The sequence below is a fragment of the Artemia franciscana genome, chromosome 20, assembly GCF_032884065.1.
Source record: "Artemia franciscana chromosome 20, ASM3288406v1, whole genome shotgun sequence".
NCBI classification, from domain to species: domain Eukaryota; kingdom Metazoa; phylum Arthropoda; class Branchiopoda; order Anostraca; family Artemiidae; genus Artemia; species Artemia franciscana.
In genome coordinates this window covers 17,652,643-17,674,278 of record NC_088882.1, presented here as the reverse complement: position 1 = coordinate 17,674,278, position 21,636 = coordinate 17,652,643, and the positions used below count along the sequence as shown (strand labels likewise).

The window sequence follows — 21,636 nt, the reverse complement described above, 5'->3', positions numbered from 1 at the left end:
GGTGTACCGGTCTGTATATACATTCGTTTTTTAGTTTTGTTTTTCTCCTTTATTTTTTTCCTTTTTTTTTCTTTTTTAGTTTATTTAGATTTTTAGATTTTTTAGTTTTTTTATTAGTTTTTAGTTTTTTTTTCTTTTTAGTTTTTTTGTAGGTTTTACCTTCTTTTTAGTTTTGTTAATTTTTTTTTTTACTTGTGTCCTGGTCGTCATTTATACTCCCTGTGTCCCGGTGCTTTGTTGATTGCTAATCGAACATTCCTTTTGTCCTGGTCGCTTTCTCTTTGAGTGTCGCCATTTATTTTTTTCTTTTTTAGTTCTTTTAGTTTTTACCTTTTTTAGTTTTTTTTTAGTTTTTAGTTTTTTTAGTTTTTTACCTTTTTTTAGTTTTTTTAGTTTTTTTAGTTTTTTAGCTTTTTTATTTTTTTTATTAGTTTTTAGTTTTTTTGTAGTTTTTGCCTTTTTTTTTTAGTTTTTTTAGTTTTTTAGCTTTTTTATTAGTTTTTAGTTTTTTTTGTAGTTTTTGCCTTTTTTTAGTTTTTTTAGTTTTTTAGCTTTTTTATTTTTTTTATTAGTTTTTAGTTTTTTTTGTAGTTTTTGCCTTTTTTTAGTTTTTTCAGTTTTGACGTCACCTGATCCAGTTTTTTCAGGTGACGTCACCTGATCCACGATCCACAGATCCACAGACAACTTATTTTTATATATATAGATAGTTTTTTTTTTTTTTACTTATGTCCTGGTCGTCATTTATACTCCCTGTGTCCCGGTGCTTTGTTGATTGCTAATCGAACATTCCTTTTGTCCTGGTCGCTTTCTCTTTGAGTGTCGTCATTTATTAGTTTTTTCCTTTTTTTTTTAGTTTTTTATTGGTTTTTACCTTTATTTTAGCTTATTTTTCAGTTTTTTCCTTTTTTTTAGTTTTTTTTTATTTTTTATTTTTTTTAGTTTTTTACCTTTTTTTAGTTTTTTTAGTTTTTTTAGTTTTTTAGCTTTTTTACTTTTTTTTATTAGTTTTTAGTTTTTTTTTGTAGTTTTTGCCTTTTTTTAGTTTTTTCAGTTTTTTTTTTAGTTTTTTATTGGTTTTTACCTTTATAGTTTTTTTAGTTTTTTAGCTTTTTTATTTTTTTTATTAGTTTTTAGTTTTTTTTGTAGTTTTTGCCTTTTTTTAGTTTTTTCAGTTTTGACGTCACCTAATCCAGTTTTTTCAGGTGACGTCACCTGACACATCCATCCACACATCCATCCACACATCCACAGACAGACAACTTATTTTTATATATATAGATATGTATATATATATATATATATATATATATATATATATATATATACTAGCTGTTGGGGTGGCGCTTCGCGCCACCCCAACACCTAGTTGGTGGGGGCGCTTCGCGCCCCCCCCAAGCCCCCCCGCGCGCGTAAGTCGTTACGCGCCATTGTAGTTGTGTCCCTATGTCCCACCTGTGAATATAGATAGATATATATATATGGTTTTAACTACGTAAAACTTGCGAATATACAACATTCTTTCCCCCGGTGTCCCCGTTGTAGTTGTGTCCCTGTGTCCCGGTCGTCATTTATATTCCCTGTGTCCCGGGTCCCGGTCGTCATTTGTATCCCGGTGTCCCGGTCTGTATATACATTCGTTTTTTAGTTTATTTTTTCTCCTTTATTTTTTTCCTTTTTTTTTCTTTTTTAGCTTATTTAGATTTTTAGATTTTTTAGTTTTTTTATTAGTTTTTAGTTTTTTTTTCTTTTTAGTTTTTTTGTCCCGGTCGTCATTTATATCCCCCTGTTTCCCCCGGTGTCCCCGTTGTAGTTGTGTCCCTGTGTCCCGGTCGTCATTTATATTCCCTGTGTCCCGGTCGTCATTTGTATCCCGGTGTACCGGTCTGTATATACATTCGTTTTTTAGTTTTGTTTTTCTCCTTTATTTTTTTCCTTTTTTTTTCTTTTTTAGTTTATTTAGATTTTTAGATTTTTTAGTTTTTTTATTAGTTTTTAGTTTTTTTTTCTTTTTAGTTTTTTTGTAGTTTTTACCTTCTTTTTAGTTTTGTTAATTTTTTTTTTTACTTGTGTCCTGGTCGTCATTTATACTCCCTGTGTCCCGGTGCTTTGTTGATTGCTAATCGAACATTCCTTTTGTCCTGGTCGCTTTCTCTTTGAGTGTCGTCATTTATTTTTTTCTTTTTTAGTTCTTTTAGTTTTTACCTTTTTTAGTTTTTTTTAGTTTTTAGTTTTTTTAGTTTTTTACCTTTTTTTAGTTTTTTTAGTTTTTTTAGTTTTTTAGCTTTTTTATTTTTTTTATTAGTTTTTAGTTTTTTTTTAGTTTTTGCCTTTTTTTTTTGCCTTTTTTTAGTTTTTTCAGTTTTGACGTCACCTGATCCAGTTTTTTCAGGTGACGTCACCTGATCCACGATCCACAGATCCACAGACAACTTATTTTTATATATATAGATAGTTTTTTTTTTTTTTACTTATGTCCTGGTCGTCATTTATACTCCCTGTGTCCCGGTGCTTTGTTGATTGCTAATCGAACATTCCTTTTGTCCTGGTCGCTTTCTCTTTGAGTGTCGTCATTTATTAGTTTTTTCCTTTTTTTTTTTTAGTTTTTTATTGGTTTTTACCTTTATTTTAGCTTATTTTTCAGTTTTTTCCTTTTTTTTAGTTTTTTTTTATTTTTTATTTTTTTTAGTTTTTTACCTTTTTTTAGTTTTTTTAGTTTTTTTAGTTTTTTAGCTTTTTTACTTTTTTTATTAGTTTTTAGTTTTTTTTTGTAGTTTTTGCCTTTTTTTAGTTTTTTCAGTTTTTTTTTTAGTTTTTTATTGGTTTTTACCTTTATAGTTTTTTTAGTTTTTTAGCTTTTTTATTTTTTTTATTAGTTTTTAGTTTTTTTTGTAGTTTTTGCCTTTTTTTAGTTTTTTCAGTTTTGACGTCACCTGATCCAGTTTTTTCAGGTGACGTCACCTGATCCATCCATCCATCCACAGACAGACAACTTATTTTTATATATATAGATAGATATATATATATATATATATATATATATATATATATATATATGTTTTTAACTACGTAAAACTTGCGAATATACAACATTCTTTGCTGTCCCATTGTCTGTGCATATAAATAGATTGTCAGGTTTACCGACTCTTGAACATGCAACATATAATGGTCCATGGGAAAACAATCCGTATTCAGATCTATACCTCATGATTCTAATGATTGCCCTTGAGCTTTGTTGATGGTGATTGCTAATCGACCATTCCCTGAGTCGCCATCGTCATTTATATATCCATCGTATTTTATATATTTTTTTTTTTTTAGTTTTTTTTTGTAGTTTTTACCTTTTTTTTATTTTTTTATTTTTTTTTACTTATGTCCTGGTCGTCATTTATACTCCCTGTGTCCCGGTGCTTTGTTGATTGCTAATCGAACATTCCTTTTGTCCCGGTCGCTTTCTCTTTGAGTGTCGTCATTTATTTAGATTGTCAGGTTTACCGACTCTTGAACATGCAACATATAATTGTCCATGGGAAAAACAATCCATATTCAGATCTATACCTCATGATTCTAATGATTGCCCTTGAGCTTTGTTGATGGTGATTGCTAATTGAACATTCCCTGTGTCCCGGTCGTCATTTATATTCCCAATATCCCGGTCGTCATTTGTGTCCCAGTGTTCCAGTCTGTAATTTCTCTTTGAGCGTCCCGTTCGTCTTTGTTTGATGGTGAGCTTTGTTGCCCCTTGAGCTTTGTTGATGGTGATTGCTAATCGAACATTGCCTGTGTCCCCGTCGTCATTTATGTCCCCCCTGTGCCCCCGGCGTCACCGTTGTAGTTGTGTCCCTGCGTCCCGGTCGTCATTTATATTCCCTGTGTCCCGGTCGTCATCCCGGTATACATTCGTTTTTGAATTGGTATATGATGAAATAAATTTTTAATTTTTTCCCTTTTTTTCCTTTTAGTTTTTTTTTATTGGTTTTGACCTTTTTTTAGGTTTTTTAGTTTTTTTATTTTTTCTTTTTTAGTTTTTTTTGAAGTTTTTATCTTTTTAGTTTTTTTTATTTTTATTTATATTTTTTTAGTTTTCTTTTTCTCCTTTATTTTTCAGTTTTTTTCCTTTTTTTAGTTTTTTTTTGTTTTTTAGTTCTTTTAGTTTTTACCTTTTTTAGTTTTTTTTAGTTTTTTAGATGAAAATTTTTTTTTAGTTTTTTTCCTTTTTTTTCTTTTTAGTTTTTTAGTGGTTTTTACCTTTTTTTTTTAGCTTTTTCAGTTTTTTTTTCGATTTTTCTTTTTACTTTTTTAGTTTTTATATTTTTTATTTTTTTTTATTTTTATTAATTTTATTAGTTTTCTTTTTCTCTTCTATTTTTCAGTTTTTTCCTTTTTTTTAAGTTTTTTTTTTTTTAGTTTTTAGTTTAGGTTTTTTTTTAGTTTTTAGTTTTTTAGTTTTTTTAGTTTTTTTAGTTTTTTAGCTTTTTTATTTTTTTTTCTTAGTTTTTATTTTTTTTTGTAGTTTTTGCCTTTTTTTAGTTTTTTAATTTTTTTTTTAGTTTTTAGTTTTTTACCTTTTTTAGCCTAACCAGGATTTGAACCTGGGACCTTCATTCTCCGTTCTGACACCCTCTCTCATCGAGTGACTACTCCAGAATGTTCATTTTGGTGTTTTAAATGGTATATTATTAACCAAATTAATGTGTTTTACAATATACTAAGCATCGTCAAAGCAAAAATGATGGCAACTAATTTCATGACGTCAGCCGAAACATGACGTCACCTGATCCATCCACAGATCCACACACAGACAACTTATTTTTATATATATAGATAAGATATAATCTGGCGTAACAGACATAGTGTAACAGACATAAAAGACAGACAACTTATTTTTATATATATAGATTTTTATATATATAGATACAGTTTCTTGTTTAGTTTTTTTTCTTTTTTAGTTTTTTCTTTTTTTAGTTTCTTCTTTTTATTGATTTGTTTTCTTTAATTTCTCAATGTTCATTCTAACATTGACACTTGGAAAAATCTTTACGTGCCAAGCATGCTAAAGCTCCAACAATTTAAATTAAACATCAAAATTTGGGGTATCTGTTTTAAGGTTTTCGAATTACTTTAATCTATTTTCAAAATATATTGAAATATTTGTGCAATTCCCAGTTTTTTTTTTAGTTTTTTCTTTTTTTAGTTTTTTAGCTTTTTTAGTTTTTTTTTTAGTTTTTTATCTTTTTTATTTTTTTACGTTTTTTCTTTTTAGGTTTTTTCTTTTTTTAATTTTTTTAATTTTTAATTTTTTTTTTAGTTTTTTCTTTTTAGTTTTTTTTTTAGTTTTTTACCATTTTTCTTTTTCGAATTACTTTAATCTATTGTCAAAATATTTCGAAATATTTATGCAATTTCCAGTTTTTGCATTCTAGTTTGTTTTCTTTTATTTATATAGAAGATATAATCTGGCGTAACGGACAGACAACTTATTTTTATATATATAGATATATATATATATATTATATATATATCTATCTATATTCAAAGGTGGGACATAGGGACACAACTACAATGGCGCGTAACTATTATGGCGCGTAACGACTTACGCGCGCGGGGGGGCTTGGGGGGGGCGCGAAGCGCCCCCACCAACTAGGTGTTGGGGTGGCGCGAAGCGCCACCCCAACAGCTAGTATAATATATATATAACACAATATGTTATATATTATATATAATATAATATGTGTAGAACATATTGTGATGTGTAATAGACCCCAATTCTTATGTTAAAAACGAGCATGGATTAATAATAATAAAAAAAAAAATATCTGCTCAAAGTAAATTTGACACTTAAAACGAGCTTTTAAACAGTTTTAAAGCTACCTAATAAATTATATTTTTTCTTCAAATTATCAGGAGGCAACTTCCCCCCTTGCCCCTCCCCTCAACGACGCCACTGTTGACATAGTATGTGTTTGCGTCGAATAAATCACCGATATCGTAAAAATTTTAAATTAATAAAGCTTGATCAGTTTGTAATTTTACCAGCGTTTAAGGGAAGTACTTTAGGCAAGGATGATTGCCATAAAATTAAAAAAGAAACAAAATGAAATTTTGAAAAATGAAAAGGAACAAAAAGCAATATTAACAATTGAAATCACCAGAAAATATGCTATATGTGAGGCAAGCTGCCACCCTTCTAAATGCCACGCTAAAATACCAACGTCTTATAGATATTGATTTTGCCTCAATAGAACTTTGTTAAAGCGAGGAGTTGAGGAGGCGGTAACCTTCCTCATATGTAGAATAATTCATGTTCGTTTTGATTTTTAATGTTGCTATTTGCTTTCCTTAGGAGAAAATAGTTAATAAAATATTTGCAGGCAAGTGCTTTAAACCTCCGCATTAAAGTCAAATATTTTGAATTTGATGATGTAATTCTCATGAAGATTGTAATCCATTTTGGCAGGAGGCCTATTTTCCTCTGTTTTATAAGATCATAGAGTTTTATTGTATGTAAATTTTGTAATTAATGAATTTTAAATATATGGGATTAGCAAAAAAGCAGATTTTATCATTCGTTTTTTAAACTTCTGATAACTATTAGCATGGGCTGGTCATTACAAACAGTTTATTTCTCAAGTTGCTTAATGAAATGATCCAGCAAAGCTTGACATACGATTAAATCTTTACGATAATCTCACTGCATTTCAATTTAACGCGATTTCATATAGAAAAAGAGGTTAGAAATATAATTTTACTTTATTTTTCTAATGTTACATATATATCTTTTTTTTGACGGCAGACTCAAGCAATGCCAGTCTTGTTTCTAATCTCTATTTCTAATTGCATTTCTAATCTTTTTTCAAATGCCCTTAAAGGATTCGTGAAATGATACTTAACACATGGTCGGATAAAATGGATCATGGTTGCAGCGGTACCTGCAACCTAGTAAACATGGTCCTTAGTAGCAAAAAAAAAAAAAAAATGTGGTTAAAAAAAGTTCGAAGTAGAGAAAAAATTGTCATTCCTAGCAAATTCAGAAATGGTAACCCCTCCAATAGATGGCGTCGGATCGAAATAAAAGTACACAATTGGATTCGTCCTTATACAGAGAACATATCTATATATATAAAAATAAGTTGTCTGTGTGTGTGTGTCGAGTGACGTCATGTTTGTGTGTCGACTGACGTCATGTTTGTTGATTGACGAAATTACACACCGGGACATCAGGACACAAATGACGACCGGGACATCTATATATATATATAAATAAGTTGTCTGTGTGTCGAGTGATGTCATGTTTGTGTGTCGACTGACATCATGTTTGTTGATTGACGAAATTACACACCGGGACATCAGGACACAAATGACGACCGGGACACCGGGACATAGGGAATATAAATGACGACCGGGACACTCAAAGAGAAAGCGACCGGGACACAAGGAATGTTCGATTAGCAATCACCATCAACAAAGCACCGGGACACAAATGACGACCGGGACACAGGGAATATAAATGACGACCAGGACACTCAAAGAGAAATTACAGATCGGGACACCGGAACACAAATGACGACGGGGAAAAATGACGACCGGGACACCGCGACACAGGGAATATAATTGACGACCGCGACACTCAAAGAGAAATTACAGACTGGGACACCGGGACACAAATGACGACTGGGACACAAGGAAACAACAACAACGGGGACACCGGGAGCACAAGGGGATATATAAATGACGACAGAGACACAGGGAATGTTCGATTAGCAATCACCATCAACAAAGCTCAAGGGCAATCATTGGAATAATGAGGTATCGATCTGAATACAGATTGTTTTTCCCATGGACAATTATATGTTGCATGTTCAAGAGTCGGTAAACCTGACAATCTATTTATATGCACAGACAAGACAGCCAAGGGACATGGGACAGCCAAGAATGTTGTACATTCGCAAGTTTTACGTAGTTAAATCTATATATATAAAAATAAGTTGTCTGTCTGTGTGTCTGTCTGTCTGTCAGGTGACGTCATGTTTCTGTGTTGACTGACGTCATCAAGTTAGTTGTCGTCATTTTTGCTACGACGGTGACGTCATTCAAGATATTTAAGACATATGTTCACGTAGAATTCTATTAATGTTTAAGTTTAAAATGACTGAGGAACTTACAATGGCAAAAGCCGATGAAGATGCTCAAAGAGTCTATGCCAAAAAACTTGCTGCTGATAGAGAAAGTCAGAAAAGAAAGCTTGCCGAGGAATCAAAAGAACAGCAAGGAAACAGGCTTGAGGCTGATAGAGAAAGAAAGAACAGAAAGCGTGCCGAGGAATCAAAAGAACAGCAAGGAAACAGGCTTGAGGCTGATAGAGAAAGAAAGAACAGAAAGCGCGCCGAGGAATCAAAAGAACAGCAAGGAAACAGGCTTGAGGCTGATAGAGAAAGAAAGAACAGAAAGCGTGCCGAGGAACTACCAGAGCAACGCGGAAGCAGACTTGCCGCTAAAAGAGAAAGTGAAAAAAGAAGGCGTGCCGAGGAATTACAAGAACAGCAAGAAATCAGGCTTGCTGCTGATAGAGAAAGTAAGAAAAGAAAGCGTGCCGAGGAATCACAAGAACAGCAAGAAATCAGGCTTGCTGCTGATAGAGAAAGTAAGAAAAGAAAGCGTGCCGAGGAATCAGAGCAACCTGAAAGTTATCGCCTGGCATTCAGGTACAACCCAGTCGATGATTATAGCTTGAGTAGATGTGTTCAAATCGGGACAATGTCTAAAATTTGTCCCTATTGCAAGGCCTTAAAATTCAATGGTGAAACAATGGGAATGTGTTGCGCCTCAGGAAAAGTTAAACTCCATCTATTGGATGCACCACCAGAGCCATTGAAGACTTTCCTTACTGGAACTACGTCAGAATCTAAGCGTTTTTTGTCACAAATCAGAAAATACAACTCATGTTTCCAAATGACGTCGTTTGGAGCCCAAATCGAAAATCCAGATCAATTTATGTCTACTTTCAAAGTAAAAGGGCAAATTTATCATAGAGCAGGGTCCCTTCTACCATTCTCAGGCGAGAATCATAAATTTTTACAATTGTACTTCATCAGTGATAGAAATTCTGAATTGAATGCACGTTGCGAAATTTCTCCCAACGTTGAAAGGACAATCGTTTCCCAATTGCAACATCTTTTCCACGAAAATAATAATTTAGTGCGTCTGTTCAAAACAGCCATCGATTTGATGCCTACTGATACGCATAAAATTGTTATTTCCGCTGACAAAACGCCTCCTGGCCAACATGTGCGTAGATACAATGCTCCAACTATCGACGAAGTGGCAATCGTTATGGTCGGTGATCAGTTTTTACCTCGAGATATTATTCTTCATAAGCGAAACGCTCAGTTGTTAAGAATTGCAGAAACTCATCGATGCTACGATGCCCTAAAATATCCTATCATTTTTTGGGATGGAGCCGACGGCTATCACTTTAATATTAAATTGATGAATCCAGCCACTAACAAAGAAATGAATAAGAAATGCAGTGCAATGCATTATTATTCCTATAGACTAATGATTCGGCAAGATGAAGAAAATTATATTTTAAAATGCCGTGAATTGTTTCACCAATTTGTCGTTGATATGTATGCTAAAATTGAATCAGAACGTTTGCTATATATCCGCCTGAATCAGACCAAGCTCCGCTCTGAACAATATATTCATTTGCGAGATGCAGTTATAAATGACGGTAATACCACAAACGTTGGAAGATTAACAATTTTACCTTCGTCATATGCTGGCAGTCCCCGTCATATGCATGAATATGCTCAAGATGCTATTGCGTATGTTCGTCTCTATGGTCGTCCAGATTTATTTATTACATTTACATGTAATCAATCTTGGGACGAGATACTGCAGCTTTTACTTCAAGGACAATCGGCGGTTCATAGGCATGACATTACGGCCCGTGTCTTCCGGCAAAAGTTGAAATCACTGATAAACTACATAGTAAAACTTGAAGTGTTTGGGTCAGTGCGATGCTGGATGTACTCAGTGGAATGGCAAAAACGAGGTTTGCCACACGCACATATACTAATCTGGCTACATAAAAAAATTACTTCGAACGAAATTGACGATGTGATTTCCGCTGAAATACCTGATAAAAATGTCGATAAGGGGTTTTACATGATATTATTGTAAAAAATATGATACATGGACCTTGCGGTGCACTGAACGAAAATTCACCATGCATGGCCAAAGGAAGGTGCACAAAGCAATATCCTCGACTTTTAGTATCAAACACAATTACTGGCAATGATGGTTACCCACAATATAGAAGAAGATCTACTGAAGATGGCGGTAAAACAGCAATAATAAAGAAGCGTAACGGTACCACCATCGAAGTAGATAACCAGTGGGTTGTTCCATATTCCCCATTATTATCAAAAACATTTAATGCACACATAAACGTTGAATACTGTAACTCCGTAAAGGCAATCAAATACATATGTAAATACGTCAACAAAGGCAGTGACATGGCAGTTTTTGGCTTGCAGCCCGAAATCAAAGATTTCGACGAAATCGTACAATATCAGGCTGGAAGATACATAAGCAGTAATGAAGCTGTTTGGCGAATTCTTTCATTTCCGATACATGAACGTAGTCCAGCTGTTGTTCACTTAGCGGTACATTTACAGAATGGTCAACGTGTTTATTTCCCGGAAACCAACGTGCAACAAAGAGTCCTGAATCCACCGGATACAACATTAACAGCTTTTTTTTCGCTTTGCAAAAATGGTTCTTTTGCAAAAAAAACTGCTGTATACTGAAGTGCCTTCGTATTACACGTGGAATACTAAAAATAAAGTATTTGAACGTCGAAAACAGGGTAAGTCAGTCGACGGCCAACCTACCATCTTCAAAGATACCACGATAGGAAGACTCTACACCGTTCACCCCAATCAACATGAATGCTTCTTTCTACGCCTGCTTTTGGTGAATGTACCCGGTCCGACATCCTTTGAATATTTGAGAACTGTAAACGGTACTATACATGACACTTACCGTAGTGCATGCCAAGCTCTGAATTTATTGGAGAATGACCAACACTGGGATAACTGCATCAATGAAGCGTGCGAAACGTCAACCCCAAGTCAAATTCGTGCATTGTTTGGCATCATTTTAACAACTTGCTCTCCATCAGCTCCTACAGAGTTATGGGAAAAATATAAGTCAAAAATGTCCGAAGATATACTCCATCGAAAACAGTTAGAGACGTCAGATATGACTTTTGATTTTACATCAGAAATTTATAACTACACTTTAGTTATTATAGAAGATTTGTGCGTACGTATGGCAAACAAACCTCTTCAGGATTTGGGAATGCCTTCACCTAACCGTATCGCTGCTGTTTCGACATGTGTAGAATTGGATCGTGAACAAAGTTACAGTACGAGTGATCTATTGTCGTATGTACAAAATAACATTTCCAAGTTAACGTCGGAACAAAAAGACATTTATGATACGATAATGCATTGTGTCGATAACAACGTTGGAGAAATTTTCTTTTTGGATGCGCCAGGAGGTACTGGTAAAACATTTGTGATAAAACTGATTCTGGCATCAATTCGATCCAAAAATGATATAGCGTTGGCAATTGCGTCGTCCGGAATAGCCGCAACATTGCTGCCTGGTGGAAGAACTGCTCATTCCGCTTTGAAATTGCCTCTGAATTTGCATTCTACAGAAACTCCCACGTGCAATATTTCCAAATCATCTGGGATGGGTAAAGTATTGCAGCAATGCAAACTTATTATTTGGGATGAGTGCACAATGGCACACAAAAAATCGCTCGAGGCTCTGGATCAATGCTTGAAAGATTTGAGAGGGAAGTCGAAACCCTTTGGCAGCACATTAATATTGCTTGCGGGAGATTTCAGGCAAACATTACCTATAATACCTAGATCAACTCCTGCAGACGAAATGAATGCCAATGGGAAAGCCAAGAATGTTGTATATTCGCAATTTTTACGTAGTTTGAAACACATATATAAATCTATCTATATTCACAGGTGGGACACAGGGACACAACTACAATGGCGCGTAACTAATATGGCGCGTAACGACTTACGCGCGCGGGGGGGCTTGGGGGGGCGCGAAGCGCCCCACCAACTAGGTGTTGGGGTGGCGCGAAGCGCCACCCCAACAGCTAGTATATATATATATATATATATATATATATATATATATATATATATATATATATATATATATATATATATATATATATATATATATATATATATATATATATATATATATATATATATATATATATACTAGCTGTTGGGGTGGCGCTTCGCGCCACCCCAACACCTAGTTGGTGGGGGCGCTTCGCCCCCAGCCCCCCCAAGCCCCCCCGCGCGCGTAAGTCGTTACGCGCCATTGTAGTTGTGTCCCTATGTCCCACCTGTGAATATAGATATATATATATATATATATATATATATATATATATATATATATATATATATATATATATATATATATATATATATATATATATATATATATATATATATATATATATATATATATATATATATATATATATATATATATATATATGTTTTTAACTACGTAAAACTTGCGAATATACAACATTCTTTGCTGTCCCATTGTCTGGGCATATAAATAGATTGTCAGGTTTACCGACTCTTGAACATGCAACATATAATGGTCAATGGGAAAACAATCCGTATTCAGATCTATACCTCATGATTCTAATGATTGCCCTTGAGCTTTGTTGATGGTGATTGCTAATCGACCATTCCCTGAGTCGCCATCGTCATTTATATATCCCCCTGTGCACCCCGGCGTCCCCTTTGTAGTTATGTCCCTGTGTCCCGGTCGTCATTTATATTCCCTGTGTCCCGGTCGTCATTTGTGTCCCGGTGTCCCAGTCTCTGATTTCTCTTTGAGTGTCCCGGGCGTCATTTATATTCCTTGTGTCCCGGTGTCCCGGTCGTCATTTATATCCCCCTGTGCCCCCCGGCGTCCCCGTTGTAGTTGTGTCATTTATATTCCCTGTGTCCCGGTCGTCATCCCGGTATACATTCGTTTTTGAATTGGTATATGATGAAATAAATTTTTAATTTTTTCCCTTTTTTTCCTTTTAGTTTTTTTTATTGGTGTTGACCTTTTTTTTAGGTTTTTTAGTTTTTTTCTTTTTTCTTTTTAGTTTTTTTTGAAGTTTTTATCTTTTTAGTTTTTTTGTTTTTATTTATATTTTTTTAGTTTTCTTTTTCTCCTTTATTTTTCAGTTTTTTTCCTTTTTTTAGTTTTTTTTTCTTTTTAGTTCTTTTAGTTTTTACCTTTTTTAGTTTTTTTTAGTTTTTTAGATGAAAATTTTTTTAGTTTTATTCCTTTTTTTCTTTTCGGTTTTTTATTGGTTTTTACCTTTTTTTTTTAGCTTTTTTAGTTTTTTTTCGTTTTTTCTTTTTACTTTTTTTTTAGTTTTTATCTTTTTTATTTTTTTTATTTTTATTCTTAATTTTTTTTTATTAGTTTTTAGTTTTTTTTTGTAGTTTTTGCCTTTTTTAGTTTTTTCAGTTTTTTTTTAGTTTTTAGATTTTTACCTTTTTTAGCCTAACCAGGATTTGAACCTGGGACCTTCATTCTCCGTTCTGACACCCTCTCTCACCGAGTGACTACTCCAGCATGTTCATTTTGGTGTTTTAAATGGTATATTATTAACCAAATTAATGTGTTTTACAATATACTAAGCATCGTCATTACAAAAATGACGACAACTAATTTCATGACGTCAGTCAACACAGAAATTAAGTTCTGAAATTAAGTCATGAAATTAGTTACCGTCATTTTTGCTTTGACAGTGACGTCATTCAAGTTATATAAGACATATGTTCACGTAGACATCTATTAATGTTTAAGTTTACAATGACTGATGAAGATGCTCAAAGAGTCTATGCCAAAAAACTTGCTGCTGATAGAGAAAGATATAAAAATAAGTTGTCTGTGTGTGTGTGTCGAGTGACGTCATGTTTGTGTGTCGACTGACGTAATGTTTGTCGACTGACGTCATTATAAGATTGAGCTGTATGCGTCATGAAGTTGTTTGTCGACTGACGTCATGTTTGTCAACTGATGAAATTACATACCGGGACACCGGGACACAAATGACGACCGGGACACAGGGAATATAAATGACGACCGGGAACCTCAAAGAGAAATTACAGACTGGGACACCCGGACACAAATCACGACAATCACACAAATCACACAGGGAATATAAATGACGACCGGGACGCAGGGACACAACTACAACGGGGACGCCGGGGGCACAGGCGGGATATATAAATGACGACCGGGACACATGGATTGTTCGAATAGAAATTACAGACCGGGACACTCAAAGAGAAATTACAAACTGGGACACCGGGACACAAATGACGACCGGGACACAGGGAATATAAATGACAACCGGGACACAGGGACACATCATTAGAATAATGAGGTATAGATCTGAATACAGATTGTTTTTCCCATGGACAATTATATGTTGCATGTTCAAGAGTCAGTAAACCTGACAATCTATTTCTATGCACAGACAATGGGACAGCAAAGAATGTTGTATATTCGCATGTTTTACGTAGTTAAAAACATATATATATATATATATATATATATATATATATATATATATATATATATATATATATATATATATATATATATATATATATATACATATATCTATTCACAGGTGGGACACAGGGACACAACTACAATGGCGCGTAACTACTATGGCGCGTAACGACTTACGCGCGCGGGGGGGGGGGGGGGGCTTGGGGGGCGCGAAGCGCCCCACCAACTAGGTGTTGAGGTGGCGCGAAGGGCCTCCCCAACAGCTAGTATAATATATATTTGGAATTAAAAAATTAGTGCAAGTCATATTTGGGCTTAATAAGACAAGCATACTTGTCTTATTTATAGATTTGTTCGAATTGTAACCGCTAAAACTGACGCTTGCATTTTTCAGACCCAGAGAGGCTCAACACTGTTTTTGGAGACAGTTTTAATGTAATTATGCCCTTTGGTTGTAAGAAAATAAACATCATTTTTCTCGAAACAAACATTTTACAGTAACTTGTTCTTGAAAAACTTATTCAGCATCGAAAGTAAATTACACTTTAGACACTTTCGGAAACCCTATTTTTAACTCATTTTTTTTACGATTACGTTATAATATAGATTTGAAGCATAATATTTTCATATATTTAAAACACAATTTGTTATTAATGCAATATTGTACAAATACCCTAAAATACTGTACCTTCGTTTTCCTTCGTTCATGGCTGTCTGCACCAGGAATGTTATCCAAAGTTTCTGTGCTGCTACCATGGTGACCTTCTTTATTCTGTTCATGTTCTACTGTTGATTCATGGGGTAGCTAAAAGAAAATACAGTATAAAAAAATCATTTTATTGGTCATGCTTTTATAGTTCATCTTCAAGATTGAATTTCAAAGACCAGGTCGATCAACGAAAAACTGGAAATTCCAAACAAGATAAAAAAAAAATTCAGATTCCTGGTCATTATGCTAAAGCTCAACTTTTTTTTCACATTCATTATTAAATGAATAGCTTCATTATGAAAAATGTAGTTTCATTATTAAAAATGAAGTTTTTCCATAAAATAATATCATTCCCACAACAAGAGGGGAGCTGTTACTGTCTTGACATGTATATTCCATATTCAGTTCGAATATTTTCTTCCAAATGACGGGAGGTTAGGGTTAGTCCTTCTCTCTATATTTATGAAATACAGACCTAAAATGTATGAAAATATAACATATAATATATGAAATATATATAATGTATGAAATATGTAAACTCTCATGTACAGTTTGGATTGTAGGGCAAAGAATACCATTTTTGGGCTTTATCCCCCCCCCCAGCACATAAAAAATCGTCTGAAAAAAAATGATCATAATGAAACTCCTCTTATTATGGGCGAACTCGTCAAACTGAGTCGAAGTTCAAACCACAAAGGCCCTTTCCCTCCAAAAAGAAGTCTAAAACTCATCTTTTGATTCTTATGAATTGCAAGAATATGTGTTCTTAAAAGCTGGCCCCTACTATTGAATTAAAACCCTGGATACAAGCAATTATTCAGAGGGGAGGGGTTTCAACTTTGTAATGCTGTTCTTTTCACTTTCTTATGTTTACCCCTCCCTCTCCCACCTGAAATATACACACTACTAGAAAAACTCCAAGGTTATATACCAGCTTACAGGCTACGTGTACTATTAATATACTTTCGTGTGTTATTTTAAAGACCTTATATTAGCCAAATTATGTTATTTATCAACAACTATTAAAACAGACATTTTAGTTTACCTATCTTCAATAAGCTGATTAGTTTATAAGTGAAAGAAACACAGCTTATTAGTTTCTTAATTCATCTTTAAGATTGCATTTCAGAGTCAAGGTCAGTAAAAAGCAAGACTAATTAAAACAAGATTCATAGCTGGTTTTGATTTTGAAGTACAACCAATATGGTAGCAAAAATGTACCAAATTTTTTTAAATACAAAAAATTAAAAACAAAACTACAAAATAGAATAGTGAATTACCGACGAGTAAAATAAAGCAAATATTTCACCTGTATAAAGCAAGGCGGATGGAAATAAAAAAGAAAAAACAAGTGAAAAAATGGAACAAAAAGGACAAAAACAAGAACAGTTGCACTATTGTGCAATGAGTCGGCTATCTAGGTAAAAAAAGAAATCAAATCGATTAAAAGTTCAGACCTGTAACGCATCAAGTCTATATCGAAGGAGAATCCACGTTTATTAAATTATTTGGATTAGAGCCGTAAAAATACAAGTTTAAAGATGATGATGGTATAACAATGGACACATAATTTGATGACTAAATACGTTACTGTTTGTCAATATATATTTCATTCGCGTTTTGTGAATTCCACGAAAAAAGAAAGTCATTTTTGTTATATATGCACGGAGAAGTGATTTTTTTTCCCCTGAAAATCAGAATTTAAAAATGACAATGGTAACAACGACATGCACGAAGTCTAGTAATATATGTTCCTATGGATTGAAGTGATTTTGACATATTTTGTGTGAATTCTGCTTAGAAATGGTTATATGTCTTGACATAGAGCTAGAAAATTTTCTCCATAGAATATTTTCCCATAGAACTAGAAAATTATATATGCACGGAGAAAACTGGAGATTTTTCCCCCTGAAAATCGGAATTTAAAAATGCAATGATAACAACGACATGCACGAAGTCGAGTAAGATATACGTTGCTATGGATTGAAGTGATTTTGATGCATTTTGCGTGAATTCTGCTTAGAAATGTTTATGTGTTTTAACATAGAACTAGAAAATTTTCCCCGTAGAATATTTTCCCATAGAACTAGAAAAATTATATATGCACGGAGAAAACTGGAGATTTTTTCCCCGAAAATCGAAATTTAAAAATGACAATGGTAACAACGACATGCACGAAGTCGAGTAATATACACGTTCCTATGGGTTGAAATGAGTTTGACATATTTTGCGTGAATTCTACTTAGAAATGGTCAAGTGTCTTGACATAGAACTAGAAAATTTTCACCTGACGAAACATACCGTCCAAATCCTAATTAATTAATGTGTAAAAACATTAGAACTGACAATTAGAAAAAAACAAAAAAAAACAATCGACAGTCCTTACAAGCATAGCTGGAGCTCTGAACATATAGCTAAATGGGTAGTAGAGCAAATTTAGTACTGTAGCAGCATATATATCAGCGTAACGAACCAATTGGCTGCTAAAGAATGTTTGACGAGAGCCTGACCTGAAAAAAATCGAAAGTTTGAATTTATTAACATGAAATTGTTAAAAACTTTACTGCGACAATGAGATTTAGACTTGATTCTAAGTTATTTTATTTAAATCATTTTTCTAAGAAATCAATTTTTACGAGAAATAAAGTACATTGGTTTTCACAGATACTGTGTAAATTAAGTAACACACATCTAAATACGACAAGCATTGTGCTTGGCGTTATTATTATTAACAAATATATAAATAACTTTTCTCACCTCATTTTAAGCCTTCCGGGGGGGGGATTACTTCCTAGTTTTTTTACCTCTCATCCCCTAAATTTTGAAAATATATTTTGCCTTCCCCCAAAAATTTTGTGAATTGACATCCCTGATCCGTCCGTGTTTTTTATTGGCCCCTGCTGGATTGGCCTGTAGATTCTAGCATCAACAGAATGTGGCCTGAAAATTTCAACTTTTTTTTCATTAGTCATACAAGGGGGGATAGAAAAACATTTTCGTAGTGGTTATTGCTTGACTTATGGTAATGCAAATGAGTACCTTGTACTATCCTTAGACCTTTGTCTGGAAAAGGGCTAGAAAATATTCCTCTACCTTTGAAAGCACCTACATTTCGGTAGATACTTAACCCATGAACTACCGTGGCTTCTAATTTCCTACTCTTTGCTTTAAAAAGTGTCTGTTTATTCTTCCAAACGTGTTTCGACTGCAAAAAAAAAGACCCTCCACCTAGGCTAGTATACTTTTTATCTTATTCTTTTGCTAATTTAAGCGACTTCATCATTTTAACGTTTATTTTGATACTTTTTCTCCCCTCCCCCCAAAAAACTCAAAATCTCCAGTACTTTCTTCATTACTCTAATAAATTTATCTAGGACAATCATAGCATCTGCGCAATTGAAAACTAGAGGATTTTAACCTCCCCTTTGACATCATGTTCTCCCATGATATTTGCTGTGCTCCTTACGACAAAAACCCATCATAATAATTCGTACAGACGGGAATAAGACACGACCTTGCTTGTCTTGACTCTATAACAAGTCAACTTTTATCGTCACTTTCTACCTTACGCGTAACTCTATTATTTTGCATACATCAATAATAATTTTAACGTCTTTTCTGTAAAACCAGACAAGTATAAATGATCTTCAACAAAATTTTATATTAGCTAAATCAAGTGACTGTTAAAATTTACAAAAGAGAAAATTAAGGGATCTGATTAGTCGAAAACTTCTTAATTATTAATCTAAGAGCGAAATTAGGTCAACACATCCTGTTTCCTTCCAAAACCGCATTGTTTCTGTCTTGAAACTGTATCTAAATCATCTACTACTACTACTAACAACTCACCACAGAACAAAGCCGCCTGAGGCCAACAGAGCTACGTAAGCTTCGCCTCCATCCCAATCAATTCAAAGCTCCCCTCTTTACGTCCTCCCAGCCCAACCATGGAGGATCTGCTTCCCGTTAAGCCCGAGACAGTTGGCTGAAAAGAGCAATCTTCGGCAATGTGTCATCCTTCATCCGTAAAACGTGCCCTAGCCGCCTCAATCTTTCTCGCATTATAGCCCGGGAAAGCAGGATTGAACCACACTTTCTGTACAGCCCAGTGTTTGAAATACGGTCAGTCAGCCGGGTACCCAGAATAATCCGTAGGCAACATCTCTGGAAAACGTCTAGTAAACCATTATCCACTTTAAAATTCTTAATTTTGGTTTGCAGACTTATCTTCCTATTCTTCAAAACTTTTTAAACTGTGAAAAAGCACCCTGAGCCTTGGCTATTCTACTTTTAACATATTCACTGCTCCCACCGTCTTTACTAATAATACTACCATGGTAAGTGAAGCTACCCACCTGATCAATCATTTCATTACCCAGCGTCACCCTTTCATATTCACTTATTCCTAGCATTAGTGATTTAGCCTTCTTAACATTAATTTGTAAACCTATTCTAGCTCCCTGAACTTGCAACAGATCTAAAAGTTCATTCATTTTGCTCACACCTTCATCTAGGATGCTTAAATCATCAGAATATCTAAGTCCAGGAGATTTGTTCCTCCTCAATTGAAAACATGGCCACCTATTGCCTCTCCTGCACTCCTTAAGACAAAATCCATATAAATATAAATCCATATAAATGGGGATAGAACAAAACCCTACTTAGCTCCTGATTTAAAACCAAACCAGCTGCTAACTGCATTTCCTACCTTGACCGCAGCTGTGCTATTCTCATACATAGCACTAATCACTTAATGTATCTGTCTAGTATACCATACAAGGATAAGATCTTCGCTTCAGCTCTTCTATCAACAGAATCAAACGCTTGCTCTTAACCTATAAAGCTGAGGACCAAAGGTGTTTGATAACTCAGACACTTCTGAATTATTACCCGAAGAGTAAAGATTTGGTCGGCACATCCTCTACCTTTTCTAAAACCACACTGTTCTTCTCTTATAACTTTGCTTGCAGCACCTTACAGTGTAAAAGTATCCCATTACTAAGTAATTCGCTACCTACAGAGGCTAGACTAATGCCTCGATAATTACCATACTCACCCTAATCACCTTTCTTATACAAAGGTTTAATTAAGGTTTTCCTAAAATCGCTCAGTACTTCCCCTTTTTCAAAAATCATATTCATAATCTTCAGAAACTTATTTCTAGTCTCAGAGCCACCATATCTAAGAGACTCATTTATCACAGTATCAGCAACCAAAGCCTTATTATTTTTTAATCCTTTTAGTACTGTCGCTAATTCTTCCTCACATAACAAATCTTCTTTCACAACCAAGGTATCACAAACTTTTTCATTTTCCTCTATATCTTTTCCTGCAACTTGTTCTCAGTTTAGCACAAACTCAAAATGTTCTACACATCTCTCTTCAACCCTTTCCTTATCACTAATTGTAGTTCTGTTCCTGTCTTTAACTGGTACAAGTCCGGATTGATTACTCCCTCTCAAATAATTAACATGCTCGTACAGTATTTTACAATTATGCCGTCTAGCTGCATCTTTCAAATCATCGGCAATTTTATCCATGGCCTGCACTTCACACCTCCGTAGTTCATATTTTAATGCTTTCTCTACTTTATTTGCATTCCTTTTGTTTTCATATGATCAATCATTCAGATAATTTTTATACAGGCCCCCTCTCCTGTCTATTAAGCCAATGGGGTAATTTCGTCAAAATCTTAGCAAAGGGGAGGGGGATTTGGAGCAAATTTTCCCAAATCAAGTGAAAAGTGAAAACTGAAAAGTGAGTCATATTTTACCATAAAGGCAAAAATATACTGAAGAAATTGACATGTTTCTCTAGATACTTGAATTATACAGGCTTATCTTAATTTTGACAAGACTTTTTACAGAATCTAAATTTCAGCTGAGGGGGGGGGGGACTGAGGTCTGCGGGAAGGGCAAACTTGGGTCTGAAGGGGGCAGTGGCGCCCCTGCCCCATAGAAAATTACGCTCCTGTATTAAACATAAAGCTTTTTCACTAAGATTCCTAGCTGCGCTCCTAACTTTCTTCCGTAAGACACCATCAGCAATTCACAAATTGTTTTCCTAAAATTATTCCATCCATCTTCCAGATTGTCAAATTTTAAACTTTCCAGTTCAGTATTCAAATGTTCCTGGAAAGTTTCTCTCAAATTTTCATCCTGGAGTCTATCAACATCATAACCTCCCGGGAGGTAGTTAACCTTTCGAAATTTCACCCTGAAATTTACCCTAGACAGTACTAGATTGCAATCTTTACTTTTAATATCAGAAATACAACA

General features: G+C 34.2%; 1 protein-coding gene across 6 annotated transcripts in view; it reads right to left on the bottom strand.

Annotated features, from left to right (window-relative positions):
* LOC136039830 (cytosolic purine 5'-nucleotidase-like) overlaps positions 1 to 21,636 on the bottom strand; it is a 133,559-nt gene that overhangs the window by 12,959 nt on the left and 98,964 nt on the right. For all 6 annotated transcript variants that reach the window (XM_065723737.1, XM_065723738.1, XM_065723739.1 and 3 more), the window contains 2 exons: positions 17,745 to 17,868; positions 15,338 to 15,454 (listed from right to left, as the gene is read on the bottom strand). In XM_065723737.1, coding sequence (XP_065579809.1) covers positions 15,338 to 15,454; positions 17,745 to 17,868 — 241 coding nt within the window. The remainder of the gene's footprint in view (positions 1 to 15,337; positions 15,455 to 17,744; positions 17,869 to 21,636) is intronic.